Source organism: Megalobrama amblycephala, linkage group LG2 (genome assembly GCF_018812025.1).
Source record: "Megalobrama amblycephala isolate DHTTF-2021 linkage group LG2, ASM1881202v1, whole genome shotgun sequence".
NCBI classification, from domain to species: Eukaryota; Metazoa; Chordata; class Actinopteri; order Cypriniformes; family Xenocyprididae; genus Megalobrama; species Megalobrama amblycephala.
The window spans coordinates 42,827,772-42,842,493 of record NC_063045.1 but is presented as its reverse complement, the minus strand read 5'-3'; the positions used below and the strand labels follow the sequence as shown (position 1 = coordinate 42,842,493).

Here is a 14,722-nt window from a genome sequence, read left to right as displayed (position 1 = left end):
AAATTCTGTCCAAAAATGCTGAGATCCATAGAGAGAGAGACTGCAATCGACATTTGGCCAATTTCAGCTTGTCTGCAGTGAAGGGGAAGCTGTTTAAGACAAATAAACAGTAAGACGCATGAAAGAAATCACTATGTGATGATTTTTCTCCTCCCTACAGTACTTAACCCACCTGTGCGCTGATATTAGGACCTTCCTGGTCAGTCGGGACTGCAATGGTAGAGTCTTCGGCCTAATAAAAGATCAAAATAATTCAAAAGTATAAACTAAAGTTGTTTAGAATGCTAAATTTGGTATGAATGACTTTGTGAGAGTTCTACTGCAGTGCTTACCTGGATAAATGTAATCTGGCGAGACATAACATAGAAAATGGTCCATCTTCTGATTGCTTCATTTGCTATGTAATAAATAAAATGTTAGACATGATGCAAAGTCACTAATTTGATCAAAAGTTAGCAAATTTATAATGCTAGCTAGTCTGCACCAGTGAATCCACTGCTTGCTTCACACATTGCTAATTCAACAATGCTAGTGACTGCATTAACTGTGCTTCAGCTATACTACTGACAATGACAATGAACTTTGTGGCCCGCAAAATTTCGCTGTGGCGCGCTTTTAAACCAGTATTACAATAACATAGGCAGAAAACATTGCTTTTGTTAGGACATTTAAGTAACAATATGATTTCAAGTAACGTTACAGCTAAACTTACCTCAGAAATCTTGCTAGCAGTCACCGGCGCTTTGGTGCAGTTGAGACCTTTAAAACACGCATACATAAATTGCAGTAAATATTAAATTCCATAATCTAACAAAATATTTTGTCAAATGAAACGTTAACGCAGTTTACCGTGGTAAAGATTTTTTTTTTACCTTGCTTGCTGGTCTCTCTCTCTCGGGGAGAAGTCTTCATGGGGTACATCGCTACACCGGCCGCAGACTGTGGCGCTGCCGCGCTGGTTCCGTCTCTACCTCGGACGCGAACGACGCGATCCAACAAAAGTCACAACCCAATACATTCACTGTTTGCACTGAATGCTCCGGCTTGACACGACAAATCCCAGACAGAGACAGTATGATGCCCCGTTATATGTACGGTACTCCGAGTCCAAGCGCTCGCGCTATTTCTGACACAAGGTTTGCATTTTGTAAAGGTCCGGTAGCTTCAGTGTGTCCAATATAGACAGCCGCGGGCTGTTATCGTTGTAGACACACGGTGTGAGGCGAAACATGTCAAACCAAATGTACAAAAATAGGAAAATAAAAAACACGATGGAATGGAGCCAGAGGATCCGTTACAGCAAATACAGTAGTATACTGCAAATTTTAAAAATACAGTAAATCACTGTATGTGGTGCTTGACGTCACAGAAAATTCCCATAATGCAAAGGGAATCACAGTTATTTACTGTAAAGAGAATTAGCAGTATAATACTGGGTGATATATGGTAAATAACTGTAGAAATTACAGAAATGTCTAACAGTGTGCGTAAGAACAGCCCCCCTCCTTCACAGCTCATTTCAAAGGAACACCTCCCAAAACTCGTGCACGAGTATTGGAACACGAGTGTTTACCCCCGGCATTCGCTGTGTCATGTCAGTGGATTCATTATGTCGGACTCACCGCAGGTAATTCATAATCTGCAGTTGTTTCTCCTGTCTCCTGACAAAAACACTGCATGCCTGTGGAGTGTGGAAAGTTACTGGAGCGCGCAGCCACGCTCGTCTCTCACAAGGAACGTCACGGCAGTGATTGACAAGCCAGAGGGCCAATCGTTTACGCGATGATCGCGTAAACGATTGGCTGATGTTTTTAAGGCCCTATCTCGTGCACAGATGATGTATATTAATATTATTCCTTTCAGTGCACCTAATAAATAGTCTTTTATCAGTAAGTAAAGACAGTTTCAAGTAATATTGCAAAAATGTATAAAACAAAACATCCTCTTTAGCACCTTTAATGCAGGGAGAGAGAGAGAGAATAAGCAGCATATGTGAATTAGCTTACCTTAGTCTGCGTCTCTCATGACAGCAGTGTCTCTACTAATAGCGAAACTATAAGTTTATCTCAAGAACTGCACAGTTACTACCTCACTGGTTAGTCATGTATCTTAAGTTGCTAAACTATTTTACTGATTAATTCGAGCAGCGCTGATCAATCGTTTCTGTGCGAGTGTTTCCGTACTATACTGTACGTGTGTACATTTGAAAGAGAGAGAGAGTACGAGAGTCAGGACACAATAAAACGTATTTTGTGGCCAAAAATATGACAAGAATTTGTCATTTTCATCCTATTTACTATTTGCTTGGTCTGTGTCGTTGTGGGTTATGTTTCTTGTAAAGACCTATTGAAATCATTTCGCGAAGTGATATGGAACTGCAATGTGGTCAAGACCTGCGTGGAACTACTTTAGCCGTGCGTTTCCCTGAAGATAATTGTACACCTTAGAACGTTGGTCAGCCAATCAGATTCGAGCATTCAACAGCCCTGTAGTTTAAAGGATTATGAAAACCCCATATGTTGGGGTTCCTCGGTTCCTTTTAAGTTATCAAGATTTTAAAACAGTACATTTGTGTTTGGTGGAATTGGCTTGAAAAAATTAATTCTGTAAATCACTGTCAAGTACCGCCCCGGGTGCACCCTGAACCCAGAACAAACTGATTGAAATTCTTCACATTTTTCATCTCTTTTAGAGTCTCCTTTGTGACAAATAAGGGAATTTTGTCTTTCTTTGAGTCCCAATCGTGGCGGTTCAGTCACAGCCTGTTGGGTGGATCCAAACACAGACCTTCAATGACTTCAGTCTGTTCGACTCTGCAAATGTAGAATCTGTAATTAGAAGCACAGATGCACACTCCCTTAGGACTTTTCTCTTGAACCAAAACTGTCTGAGAAACCATCATATTTAGGTCTGTTTGGGCACCAGAAAATGTTCTGAGATGTGTGCCCAGTCATTGTTTTGGGGAAAGAGAGCAACGTTTCTTGTACTTTTTAAGAAGCACTTTCTTCAGTGGCTTGTTTTTCTTTTATGTTGTGTTTTTCTTTTATTCCAGCTTCTGTGGCATCTCTTGCCAAGTTTTCGTTGTGTGTTTGAAATGCGAGACCTCCTTATACAGTCCTCCTCAACTTGCATAATGGAATCTTAGCCTCATATCCTGAGCATGTGGTATTAAAACCTCACAAACACGTCTATGGGTGGTCTTCTATAAGGAAAAGTCAATGAAAACCAACTCTTCTTTTCTGTGATTATTCAGTCTCTTCACCAAAACAAGACTCAATTACAAACGAATGTTAGTAACATGGCTCACAATTTATGTTAAAATTATCTCCCAAGCTTCTAAGAAAAACCTAAACCTTTATAAAAGATGCTTTCATCTCCTAATTAGCATTAGCAGTTCTGCTAACATCATACAGGCTTCCGAAACGGTTTCTGTTTCCTCAGTTAAAGCTGCTGTCCGTAACTTTTTTTGGTTAAAAATGATCCAAAATCAATATTTGAGCATGTACATATAACCAGCCAGTGTTCAAAACTATCTCCTTACCTTAGCCCGATTCACAACGGTAAGCTTGTAATGTTTTACAACGGGTGGTATTGGTGGGAAATCAAGGGAAATTCAAGCACGTCGCCGTTTGTCTTTGCGTCATTACATCACGTCTGTATAAATAAAGAACGAGTCCCAGCTAGTAGGCTATATCGCATGTGAGGCGGATCATTTATAGAAGTATGCAGAAGTGGCAGACATGTTACTTGTTCAGATTACATTTTCCGGTGAAAATTCTTACTTTGGTCATACTTCAAGACTACAATCTGTGATTCTGAAGTTCAGTATCCACACCGATGTGGTGACTGACAGCAAACATTAGATTCATTTGCGCTGAGGAACCGTGCCGATGCACAACCCACATAAAGATGATAATTCCGCAAATAACTGCAATTGCAGGTTTCAAACAGAGAAGGCGACAAAGAGGCAAAATTACGGACTGCAGCTTTAACTGTCTCAGAATGAATTCTGCCTGAAATATCTGCAGACCTCTGATGTGGAATGACCCATCTTCTCAGTGGGCATCAGTTATATAAGTTACCCCGAGCCATGGAGGAAGTAACATCTGCTTTCATGGTTTCATTAAGATTTGAATTCAGTGTCTTTGCACTCACATTATCATTGCTCAGGACATTTTGTCCGGAAGCTAAGTTAAGTTATGGCTCTAAGAACTGTTGCTCTAGTTGTGTGGGTAGACTTTGTGATGGCAACGACCAGCAACACAGCCTCACTGGGGTTGTATTTTTAGACTGTTGACATTGATCAAAGGATGTGGTTGTGGTGTAAAATGGAGATGCTTGGTGCGGTATCCATCAACTAAATCCTTGAGCACAGTATTATTATCCTGATTAAGATTATGTAATGTGCACACCGAGAGTACTTAGTTCGTGTTTTGAATTGTGTTTTAGGTGTTTTTAAAGGCAAGCTCTTGATTTCGTTTTGTAAACTGTGGAAGTCTTGTGGTCATTTTTCCCTTTGGAAAAGGATTTGGTTTGAGTACAGATTAGTCATGGGAACGCTGACTTCCCTGGGCGATCTGCTGAGGCATTCCAAACAGGTAGCAATGTGTGTGTGTGAAAGGACAAGTGAGAGAACAGGTTTTCCTGGTTGTGAGCCGGAGCTCAAGGCTAGAGATGGTTAATGGAAAAAAGACTGAGGAGGAGCTCAGCCCTGCATTCCACAGTCTCCCTACCGAAACCACGGAGCCCCCCTCTCCCTTCCCTTCAGCCTCGGTTGTGTTCCCTTCTTCTGCTTTTCATGAGAGAGAGGCAGTTCTGCTTGGGAAGCTACCATTCTTATACCACGGGGGCTGCCGGATCAGCTGGACCAGAGATACAGGCACTCTCTATTCTCTTCCCCCCATTTGTTTCTTCTCTATAGTCTGATCCTGAAAAGGAGGGGTGGACGGGGGAGTTATCAGGCAGCCAGCTGATCTTTGCTGTGGTATTCTGCGAGGGAAAGGAGACTGCAAACTCTTCGTTACTCAGCTGCACTGAGATAGAGGAAGCCACGAGAGAACTCAACAGGAACGATCGTGTGAGAGGAAGGAAGCAGCGAGGCTTTTGCGACGTAAACATGAAGCACGGCTTCAAGACCACGTGAAGCATTGCCCTCCACTCAGAAAAACATCTGTAAGAGAGAAAAAGAAGCAAGGAGAGACTGACTCATTTGTTTGGATTCGCCCACAAGGTGTTCCAGTAGACTCTTGGCGTATCACCAGTAAGAGGTTGAAGATGTCTTGGCTGTCACCAGTGCAGTGGGCCAAATGGACCTGGTCAGCCGTTAGAGGAGGAGGGGAGGAAGAAGGTGAGACTGATTCAGGGTTGGACGACGAACCCCTCACGGAAGAGATGCGAGAGGCTATGTCCGGAGATCAAGAGGACGACGAAAGGTCTCATGGCTGCAGGCAAGTCTAGAACCTTGTAAACTTCCCAGCGTGACTAAGGAAATGAGGATGTGAAATATGAAAGAATATGAAGTAGGAGTGTAATGTTGCTTTTGAGAGAGGAAGTGTGAGATATCTGTTTATTGTAATGCTCTTTAGTTCTTTTTTTTTTTTTTTAAATCAAGTTCTTACATTGAAAATGGGTCCAAGATCAGCAGTAGAGGCCAACCATAGAAAAACGCCTGTAGAGCCACCTGTTTGAGTCAGATGACGGTGTTAACTGTTCTGAATGCTGTGCAGACAGCCATGGCTTAGCAGTCAGCCACATGGATCAAAGCAGTCAGAGATCAGAGGCTCTGAATGTCCATGTCTGTTGGTTCTCTTGTCATGGTTGGTGAAAGTGGCATGTACACATGTTTGTTCATCTGTATGTGTGTACTCCGTGTGTTTGTGGGTGTTTTCAGCATCATTTGGGGATTTCCTTAGGAAGTGTGCATGGCTCAGGGTCTAGCTGTTGCTAATGTGTCCCTACGCACAGATAAAGATCAGAATTTAACTGTTCTACTCTCCCAACCCCCCAACTGTGCCATGGCTAATTTCCTTTCTAGCAGATAACACTGCCTTTCTTGGCACTGTCGTTTGTTAAAAAGAGGAAACTTATTTGTTTATTCATTTGTCTAATTCATTAGTAGCACATGCTAAGACAAGCATCACTATTGCTCATATTTAGGATTGAGGATTTGAAGGAATCCCTCCTGTCTATTAACCTTTGGTGCATAATTTTCCCCACACCTTTGTAGTATAGTAATAGTATTTAAATCTGCCATTGCAGTATTTATACACGTTACACAAGACATCCTTTTAAAGGATTAGTTCACTTTAAAATGAACATTACCCTTAAGATTTACTCACCCTCAAGCCATCCTAGGTGTATTTGACTTTCTTCTTTCTGATGAATGAAATTTGAGTTATATTAATAAATATCCTGATGTGTTCAAGCTTTATAAAGGCAGTGAACAGGGCCAACGAGTTTTAAGCTCAAGAAAGTGCATTCATCCATCATAAACATACTCCATACGGCTCCGGGGGTTTAATAAAGGCCTTCTAAAGTGAAGCGATGCATTTGTGTAAGAAACATATCCATATTTAACAAGTTATAAAGTAAAATATCTAGCTTCCGCGACATCAGTCGCATTTTTTTCGTAAGTTGAATACGAAAGGCGTAGGACGTAGTGTAAGCGTTCTGAACTTCTTTTATACTTTTTACAGGCAAGCACCACTCATATATTTTTCAAAATATGCAAAAGTGTAGTTTATTTTTGTTTATATAATGTTCAATTCATGTGTATCATCTGGGGAAAAAAGAATGTTTTGGTTTGTTTCCCCTAAGCTGTGTTGTTGACATCCTGTCTATGTGCTGTTGAGCTGTCTGCTAGCATTCCTTTCCAGGAAGAATCCTTTCTTTCCTAACGCCTCGCAGCCTGAGAGACTGCCGCAAATTAATCTCTACACAGACCTTAACAATGGCCCAAAAGATTGTCAGGATCATGAAAGTTGTAAATATACTTAGAAAAACTCACAGTAAGCCACCCACACATTCTGTAGAGAGCTACTCATTTCTATGGAGCTCAGTATGAGTCAACACAAGCAGCATGAGTTGTGCAGGCAGGGTTTTTATGAAAAATACAGTGATTTAGTGGAGTGGTTTGTGTTGGGTTTGGGCTCGCCCAGTTAAAAATAGGTGATTGTTGGAAGGGAACAACAGAATGAAATTGATATTTATGCAAAACCTTTTCATAGCACTACTTATTAAGATTTCATTTGTGGGGTTTTTGCAAGTTCATCTATTCTGTTGTCTGTTGTGTTTGTTTGCCGGACTAGTAATGATTACTTCCCTAATGGGACTGCAGGTGGCCTAGTGCAACAAGACTGGGCAGTACTCCCAGATTGGGGACCGGTTTCACACACATGCACACACACACGATTAACAATTCTTCCATTTTAGTTCAGGCTCAGGCCCATGACCATTATGCTCTGTTGTGAGGGTAAAAAGGATAGTACACCCAAAAATTTTAATGTTGTTCTAAACCTTAATGTCTTTCATTCTTTTGTAGAATAACAAAAGAAGAAATTTTAAGGAACTTTATTGGTTGCGTTTTCTTTCTTTCTTTTAAACCCTCAAACAAAGCTATCACATAACTCCAGAAGACTTAGAAAATAGCACATGGGTCATCTGGTCTGCTTTTGTGACACTTTTATGTTACATGTGTCTTTTCTGAAAGTTGAAAGCCTAATAGCATAAAGCTTCTTTTGTTTTCCACGCAAGAATTAAAGTCATATGGGTTTGGAACAACATGAGGCTAAGCAAATTTCCATTTTTGGGACTATTCCTTTTACCTAGAAAGCTCTTCAGTGTTACCTCACACAAACACATAAACCACCAAACAGGCACATATGATAAACAACAATTTGCAGAAAGTACTGGTGTCACAGCTAGGATACATTGTTATTATTTAATGAGGACATGCTCTGTTCAGTTTTGTTTCACCCAAGGCTAAAGCTTTAAGCCACATGTGCAAAATGTTTTATTAAATATTAATGGCATTTGATGATCTGATGAGTTTGTATGTTTTATACTGATCACCCCTGATCTGAGTTCAACATTATCCACCTGATTTAAATCAAGCTGAACCAAATAACCATGGCAATGTCCTTTTGTCACCATAATACAGATTTAAGAACTGTGCTGCTGTGACTAACCACAGAGTTTTTCTTCATTTTCCATCAGTTCGGACTCAGAGGGCCAATTTGACACACCCGAAGCTGAGACGCCTGTCCATCAGCCATATAAAGAACCATCAGCGCTGGATCAACCAATAACAGAGAGCACAGGTAAAAGAAGACCTCCAATACCTCATAATAACGGAGAGCCATATATGCAGATGGTAGATTTAGAGATGGCACAGAGCACCTGTCGCTACATGTGCCTCTATTCCTCTCATGCAATGTGATGTTGCCATGGCAACAGGAGGAATGTATGTCTCTAAGTGGTTTTGTTGATCTTTTAGTATCACTAAAAGATGGTAGCATTTCTTGTAGTGTTTGGAACTGGGATAGTGGGTCAGTATATTTTTTACTAATACTTTACCTTATAAATCAACTGATAGCTATGTTATTTGCTGGAAGGCAAGCAAATGGGCAAAGATTTATTTTATTAAAGCAACAAATTTCTCCCCTTATGATAGAGTAATTTACAAATATTAGGAAAATGACTTTTAAAAGAATGATTTGTTTGCTAATTGGGCACCACGATGTATAAGGCCTGACTAGCTAGTAAAATAAAAGCTAGATTTTGACATATACATAGAATCCAATTACAGCTCTTTATCTAGAAGAGTTTCTTTTACTTAAAAGCATGCCTTGTTTTCTTTAAATTTTCCTCTTAAAGACACGTGTCCAAATTCAGGGGAGTGTACCATATCACTAACTGAAAACAGCTGCACTTCCCCAGACTCTTTTTGAGGAATTTATCTGCCCATTAAAATCTCATAAACGCTCTAAAATTTGACTTGTCACTCTCGTTAGGCGTATATGCGAAAATGTGTATGTTGCTATTGTTTTGCACTTAAAATATTATTTTAGTCTCTAGGTGTAGCTCTGATAAAGTTTTCCAATGTTTTCTTCAGTGAGGATGAGTTTTGTGTTTCAAAGATTTAACTACACTGATGCATTTTGACCTCAGCTTGAAACAAAACTGTGCAGACAGTATTAGTTACTTAAATGTAATGCAATGGAGGAGGTTTTGAGGTTGGAAAATAGAGGTTTGAGCAAAGAGAGGCCCCTGACCCAGTGTGGGAAAAGCGCACAGCTTGGAATTCAGAAGTTTGAAATTGAACAAAAGCACCCGCTCCTCTCAGAGCACGTTTATCAATGGGCAAGGTCAAAGGCTTGAAGCGAAGAACATCATGTGATTTAGTTAATTTTTCTAAATGCCACACACAGACACTCTAAAACACACATTTGCACTCATTGAAACTGTGCTGGGCTTGCTAGCTCACTTTTTACCATTTTTATAGTTTATTATCTCTTTCTCTTAGTGTATCTCTGGAAACGTGACTGTTACTTTGCAGGAATAAATCTTTTAATGAGAAAGTTGTCCTGAGAAATGCAAAATGCTTTAGGCTAATAGAGGCAGCCTTTCCAAGCCTACGTGTCGTGGTTTGGATTGCTTGAGCAGACAGACAGTAAAAGTCTGGCTCCAGCAGAGCACAATTCAGTTTCCAATATACAGTTGTCCTCATCCTCACAGCTGTACAGACACATGCCATTTCTAGGAACACGTTTTCATGGCTAGCAGTGCATTAGCCAGAATTTGTGGTTATGTAAACAGAAGCCTTCTTGTGTCCTCTCCACCCCAGGTACTAAATCCTGCTGCACCTTCAATATAAAGTCATACATAAACTCCTGCTGACATCAGTTGCTTGTTGACGTCAGAGAATATAACTGAAAAACAAGCATTATTTACTGTTTAATTGCCTTTTCTACTCTATAAGAAACTCAGTCATGTACATTGTCATTTGTATGGCTCTTTTGTGCAGTATCTTACAGGACCATGTTGACTAATGTGTTGTGACAGCATTATGCATTTGCCTGGTATGAGAGTTCTTATTATTTTGCCATAGTTATATAATCAAAACTGCTCTGAAATGTTTCTCAGCAGGGTTGAGATGAAGCATTTGTGTTTCTAATTTATTAGCCCATGATGTCCAAAACGCTGTCGATGCATCACACTCCCACCACAAAGAGGAAGCTCAAGTCACGGACACTAGCACTGGCTGCATAACCAATCGCAATGTGTCTGATGATTCTCCTTCACTGGTGTTGCATGTTTAAATGTGCCCTAGATTCAAAAATTGAATTTACCTCGGCATAGTTAAATAACAAGAGTTCAGTACATGGAAATGACATACAGTGAGTCTCAAACTCCATTGTTTCCTCTTGCTTATATAAATCTCATTTGTTTAAAAGACCTCTGAAGAACAGGCGAATCTCAACATAACACCGACTGTTACGTAACAGTCGGGGTGTACGCCCGCAATATTTGCATATGCCAGCCCATGTTCCCAACATTATGAAAGGCATTAGACAAGGGCAGCCAGTAACGTCTGGATCTGTACAGAGCTGAATCAACAGACTAAGTAAGCAAGCAAGGACAATAGCAAAAAATGGCAGATGGAGCAATAATAACTGACATGATTCATGATAACATGATATTTTTAGTGATATTTGTAACTTGTCTATCTAAATGTTTCGTTAGCATGTTGCTAATGTACTGTTAAATGTGGTTAAAGTTACATTCGTTTCTTACTGTATTCACGGAGACAAGAGAGCCTTCGCTATTTTCATTTTTAAACACTTGCAGTCTGTATAATGCATAAACACAACTTCATTCTTTGTAAATCTCTCCAACAGTGTAGCATTAGCCGTTATCCACGGAGCATAGCCTCAAACTCATTCAGAATCAATGTAAACATCAAAATAAACACTGTACTTACGCGATTAGACATGCTGCATGACGAACACTTTGTAAAGATCCATTTTGAGGGTTATATTAGCTGTGTGAACTTTTTTTATGTTGTTTAAGGCAAGCACGAGCTCTTGGGGTGTGGAGCACCAGATTTAAAGGGCCACACACCCTGAATCGGCTCATTTCTAATTATGCCCCAAAATAGGCAGTTAAAAAAAATAATTAAAAAAAAATCTGTGGGGTATTTTGAGCTGAAACTTCACAGACACATTCAGGGGACACCTTAGACTTATATTACATCTTTTAAAAAAAAGTTCTAGGGCACCTTTAAACTACAACGGTTGCTTTCAGAGCCTGAAAAACTCTGGTTCTGTATAACATTCATCATAACATTTATGCCATAGAAACAGTTTGAACAATCATTTTAGAATTCTTCCATTTAGCAGACACCTTTATCTGATGTCCAAACCTACATTTCAGATACCACCTACCCAATATAAATGAATTTAAAGGCCCTAAATTGGCAGTAAGAAATTAAAACATTAAGAGCTTCCTGTTCTTTCCTGTTCTTTCCCGTTCTTCATATAATGTATAGTGACATTTGTACCTCATATCTGCCAAAAGGTTTATCTATTGCAGAAATTAGCTCACCCTGTAGATGGGTGTCGAGGAGGAGCCTTGACCTCTGGAAATGATGACAAGAGCAGCTGCAGAAACTTTAAAAGTGCTGATCAGAGTGTTTTTGTGTCCACAATGGGAAGGGCTGACTGCCATCGCTTTTAACAGTGAAGGGCAGCGTAGTACCAGAAGTGTGGAAAAACACAAAGTGTAAGAGATAGCTAGAACTTGACGAAAGCAGGAGGAAGATTGGGCGTAGACATTGGAAAGGACTCATGGAAGGTCTGTGGGTGGAATATTGTAATTTCAATGCTGACAGCGGCAGTTGTGTTTATTTCATTCATGTAAGGCTAGTTCCCTAAAATGCTAGTTGGTAAAGCTCAAGTTCTTCTTTTTGGACATCCACATAGAAACCATTGTGTTACAGTTCAGACATTACTAGCCTAAAATTTGTATTTGTTTATGTGATTTTCATACGAAGTTACCCTAGAATGGTGCTAAGAACTTATTAAGTCAGGAGCAGTCTGTGGTTAAGGAATTTTACTCCTTATTTAAGAGTACGATAGTTAGCCTAAGGCTTATGGCTTGCTCATTCTGGGGATCAAACTTTAAACCTTTCAGATACCACCCTTGAGCCTCAACCACTACAGAATATCACTCAAACAGACTCAAACTCATGTTGCCCACAAGAGCACTAATGTCAGATTTTTAGAGTACTAACAAAATTCACAAATTCAACTCAGAAACAGTCTCCTGTCGGAAATGTTCTTGCATGTAAATATTTTGAACAGATAACAGCTAGTACTTCTCAAAGCTGTCTCAATCGGAGGTCAGCGCAAAGTCATACATCTTATTTATAAATAGAATGTCTCCTCCTGTCTCTTAGCAACAGGCTGTTGCATCAAAACTCAGTGATGACTGCCAGCAAAAAATGACTACTTTAATAATATTGACATAATTTCACATGTAGATGTTTGAAGTGTGGTTTGTTCAGTTATCCTCTAGTTACAGTGGCATGAAATGTAGTTTTTGAGGCAGTTTTTTTTCTTATTATGGCACAGAAATGGCGCAGAACCTGATTTTACCAAGTGCAACATGTTCCTGGATCAACATCTTTGTTGAACCTGGAACAACATTCCAATCAAGCAATCAGAATTGAGGGACAAGTTTAAAGTTTATGTCAAGTTTAGGCTCACAACCAGGGTAGGTGCTTCTACATCAGTTCCCTCTGATTTTAGGGATAACTTATGGGTCGGGTTAGGTTTGGGATATAGTTAGCATTACATTTTCGGACAGGAATGTTGTTCAAGGATCAATAAAATATGTTGACCCGGGAACGCGTTTAACTCAGCAAAATCAGGACGTGCCAGAAAGGGCAAGTCTTCTTTTCAGTACATCCGAAATGGGTGTGCTGAAACATCAAGCCCATATACTGATTGTTGCTTGAGGTTGATTATTTGCGCCTGCTGGAGACAGGGAAGAGAAGACTATTGTTCAACTCTTTGCATCCTGAGTGAAGCATTTCCTGTCTTTTCTGTCGTAAGGAAGTCTGTTCTTCAAATATCCTCCATAGGTTGAACAATAGACATACTGTATGTGCTCTAAGAACATATGAAAGGAAAAGTGCAAACACTAAAAATACAAGAAAAATGATATTAGGGGAACATATTGCATTATACTGTAACATATTATTGCATATTTCAGCGGGATATTCTATAAATTATATAGACCATGATAGAAAAAATCTCTTCTACTCTCAGCAGGTTTCCCAGAAGATTGTGTGAATCAGTTGACCTCCATCACAACCAAAACCCAGAACCTGACCCTGGACGATTGCTTTCCTGAGGATGCACCTGCCCCGGTCGTGCGGCAGAGCAGTGTGGACCCCAGCTCAACCCTGAAATCCAGGATCCAGCTTTCCTTTGCTGACATGGATGTGGACCAGCCGGATCCTGCTGATGCAGTTACAACAGATGACACCAACATCTGCAATGGTCACATTGAAGAACCATCCTCCAAACCACAGACTAAGTCCCTCAAGCCTAGACCTCCTTCCCTCAAGGTGAAGGCCCCACTGAATAGCGTAGACCCCAATGAAGTGGACGACAATCCTCCGATACTTCCAAAGGGGAGCTACAACTTTGACCCTGATCAGTTTGACAACACTTTGAGTCCATTCACAACTGGAGGGACCAAGTTGCAGAACCCTCCACCTGCCAATGCCACTACTAAATCAGAGCTGATAGAGGAAATGCCCACACAGCCAGTAATGTTGGAGTTTGGACTTGATGATGCTGAAGCCAAGAGACCTCCACCCAAGAAGTCTGGAAAGAAGACAAGCAGCAAGCTGGCTACCCCAAAAAAACAGCGACCAAAAGCTGCAGAATCCACAGCTCTACCACCAGAGCCTTCATCAGAACAAGACCAACCACTATCTGAGAATGTGACTCCAATGAACGTTGATGATATTCCTATTCCTAAGAAATCCTACAACTTTGACCCAAGTCAGTGGGATGATCCCAATTTTGATCCTTTTGGTGGGAACAGTAAACTTAGCAACTCGCCAACACTCCCTAAAGGATCATACAGTTTTGACCCTGATCATTTTGATGACTCTATTGATCCTTTTAAGCCATCAAAGACCTTAGGTGGAAGTGACACAATTAAACCAACGACTGAGAAGCTAATGGACAAACACAAACCAGACAAAACTCAGGAGCAGCAGAAGCAAGCAGGGCAGTCTCAGAAGAAAAACAAAGACAGGATCATCACGTGAGTGGCAGTTATGCTAGACAGATAGGCAAATAGTAGTATGTTGTGTGTTGGGTCTGTGGCTTAAAGTTGCGTCTATTAGCAAACAGAAGTGCTTTTCACCCACTACGCATTATAATCACATCAGTCACACTACTTTTCACTTTTGTGTTAATTGTTGGTACGCTATTGCATTTTCAACATCTCAGTTGTTGTCTAATCATGCTTCTTTCATGTTCGTATTTGATAGTTTACAGTCGTAAAATTTATGCTAGTCTTGTTTACACTGTTCCAGTGTATACAATTCCCACTTTCCACTAAACGATGGCATCCCCTCGACAAACTAACACCTATTTGTTTGTGAAAGTCAGGAAGCTTAAACTCACTCCTACTTGTTTTC

The 14,722-nt window shown here is 40.3% G+C and overlaps 1 protein-coding gene across 4 annotated transcripts in view; it reads left to right on the top strand.

Moving 5' to 3' along the window:
* The window catches only part of tacc1 (transforming, acidic coiled-coil containing protein 1), a 32,638-nt gene that overhangs the window by 7,520 nt on the left and 10,396 nt on the right, over window positions 1-14,722 (top strand). Inside the window, exons 1-3 of one of the 4 annotated variants that reach the window (XM_048176731.1) lie at window positions 4,712-5,447; window positions 8,215-8,318; window positions 13,335-14,343. In XM_048176731.1, coding sequence (XP_048032688.1) covers window positions 5,275-5,447; window positions 8,215-8,318; window positions 13,335-14,343 — 1,286 coding nt within the window. In that variant the 5' untranslated portion in view covers window positions 4,712-5,274. Of the gene's footprint in view, window positions 1-4,711; window positions 5,448-8,214; window positions 8,319-13,331; window positions 14,344-14,722 lie in introns of those variants that run through there. The other 3 variants (XM_048176722.1, XM_048176751.1, XM_048176741.1) reach the window with 3 other exon arrangements.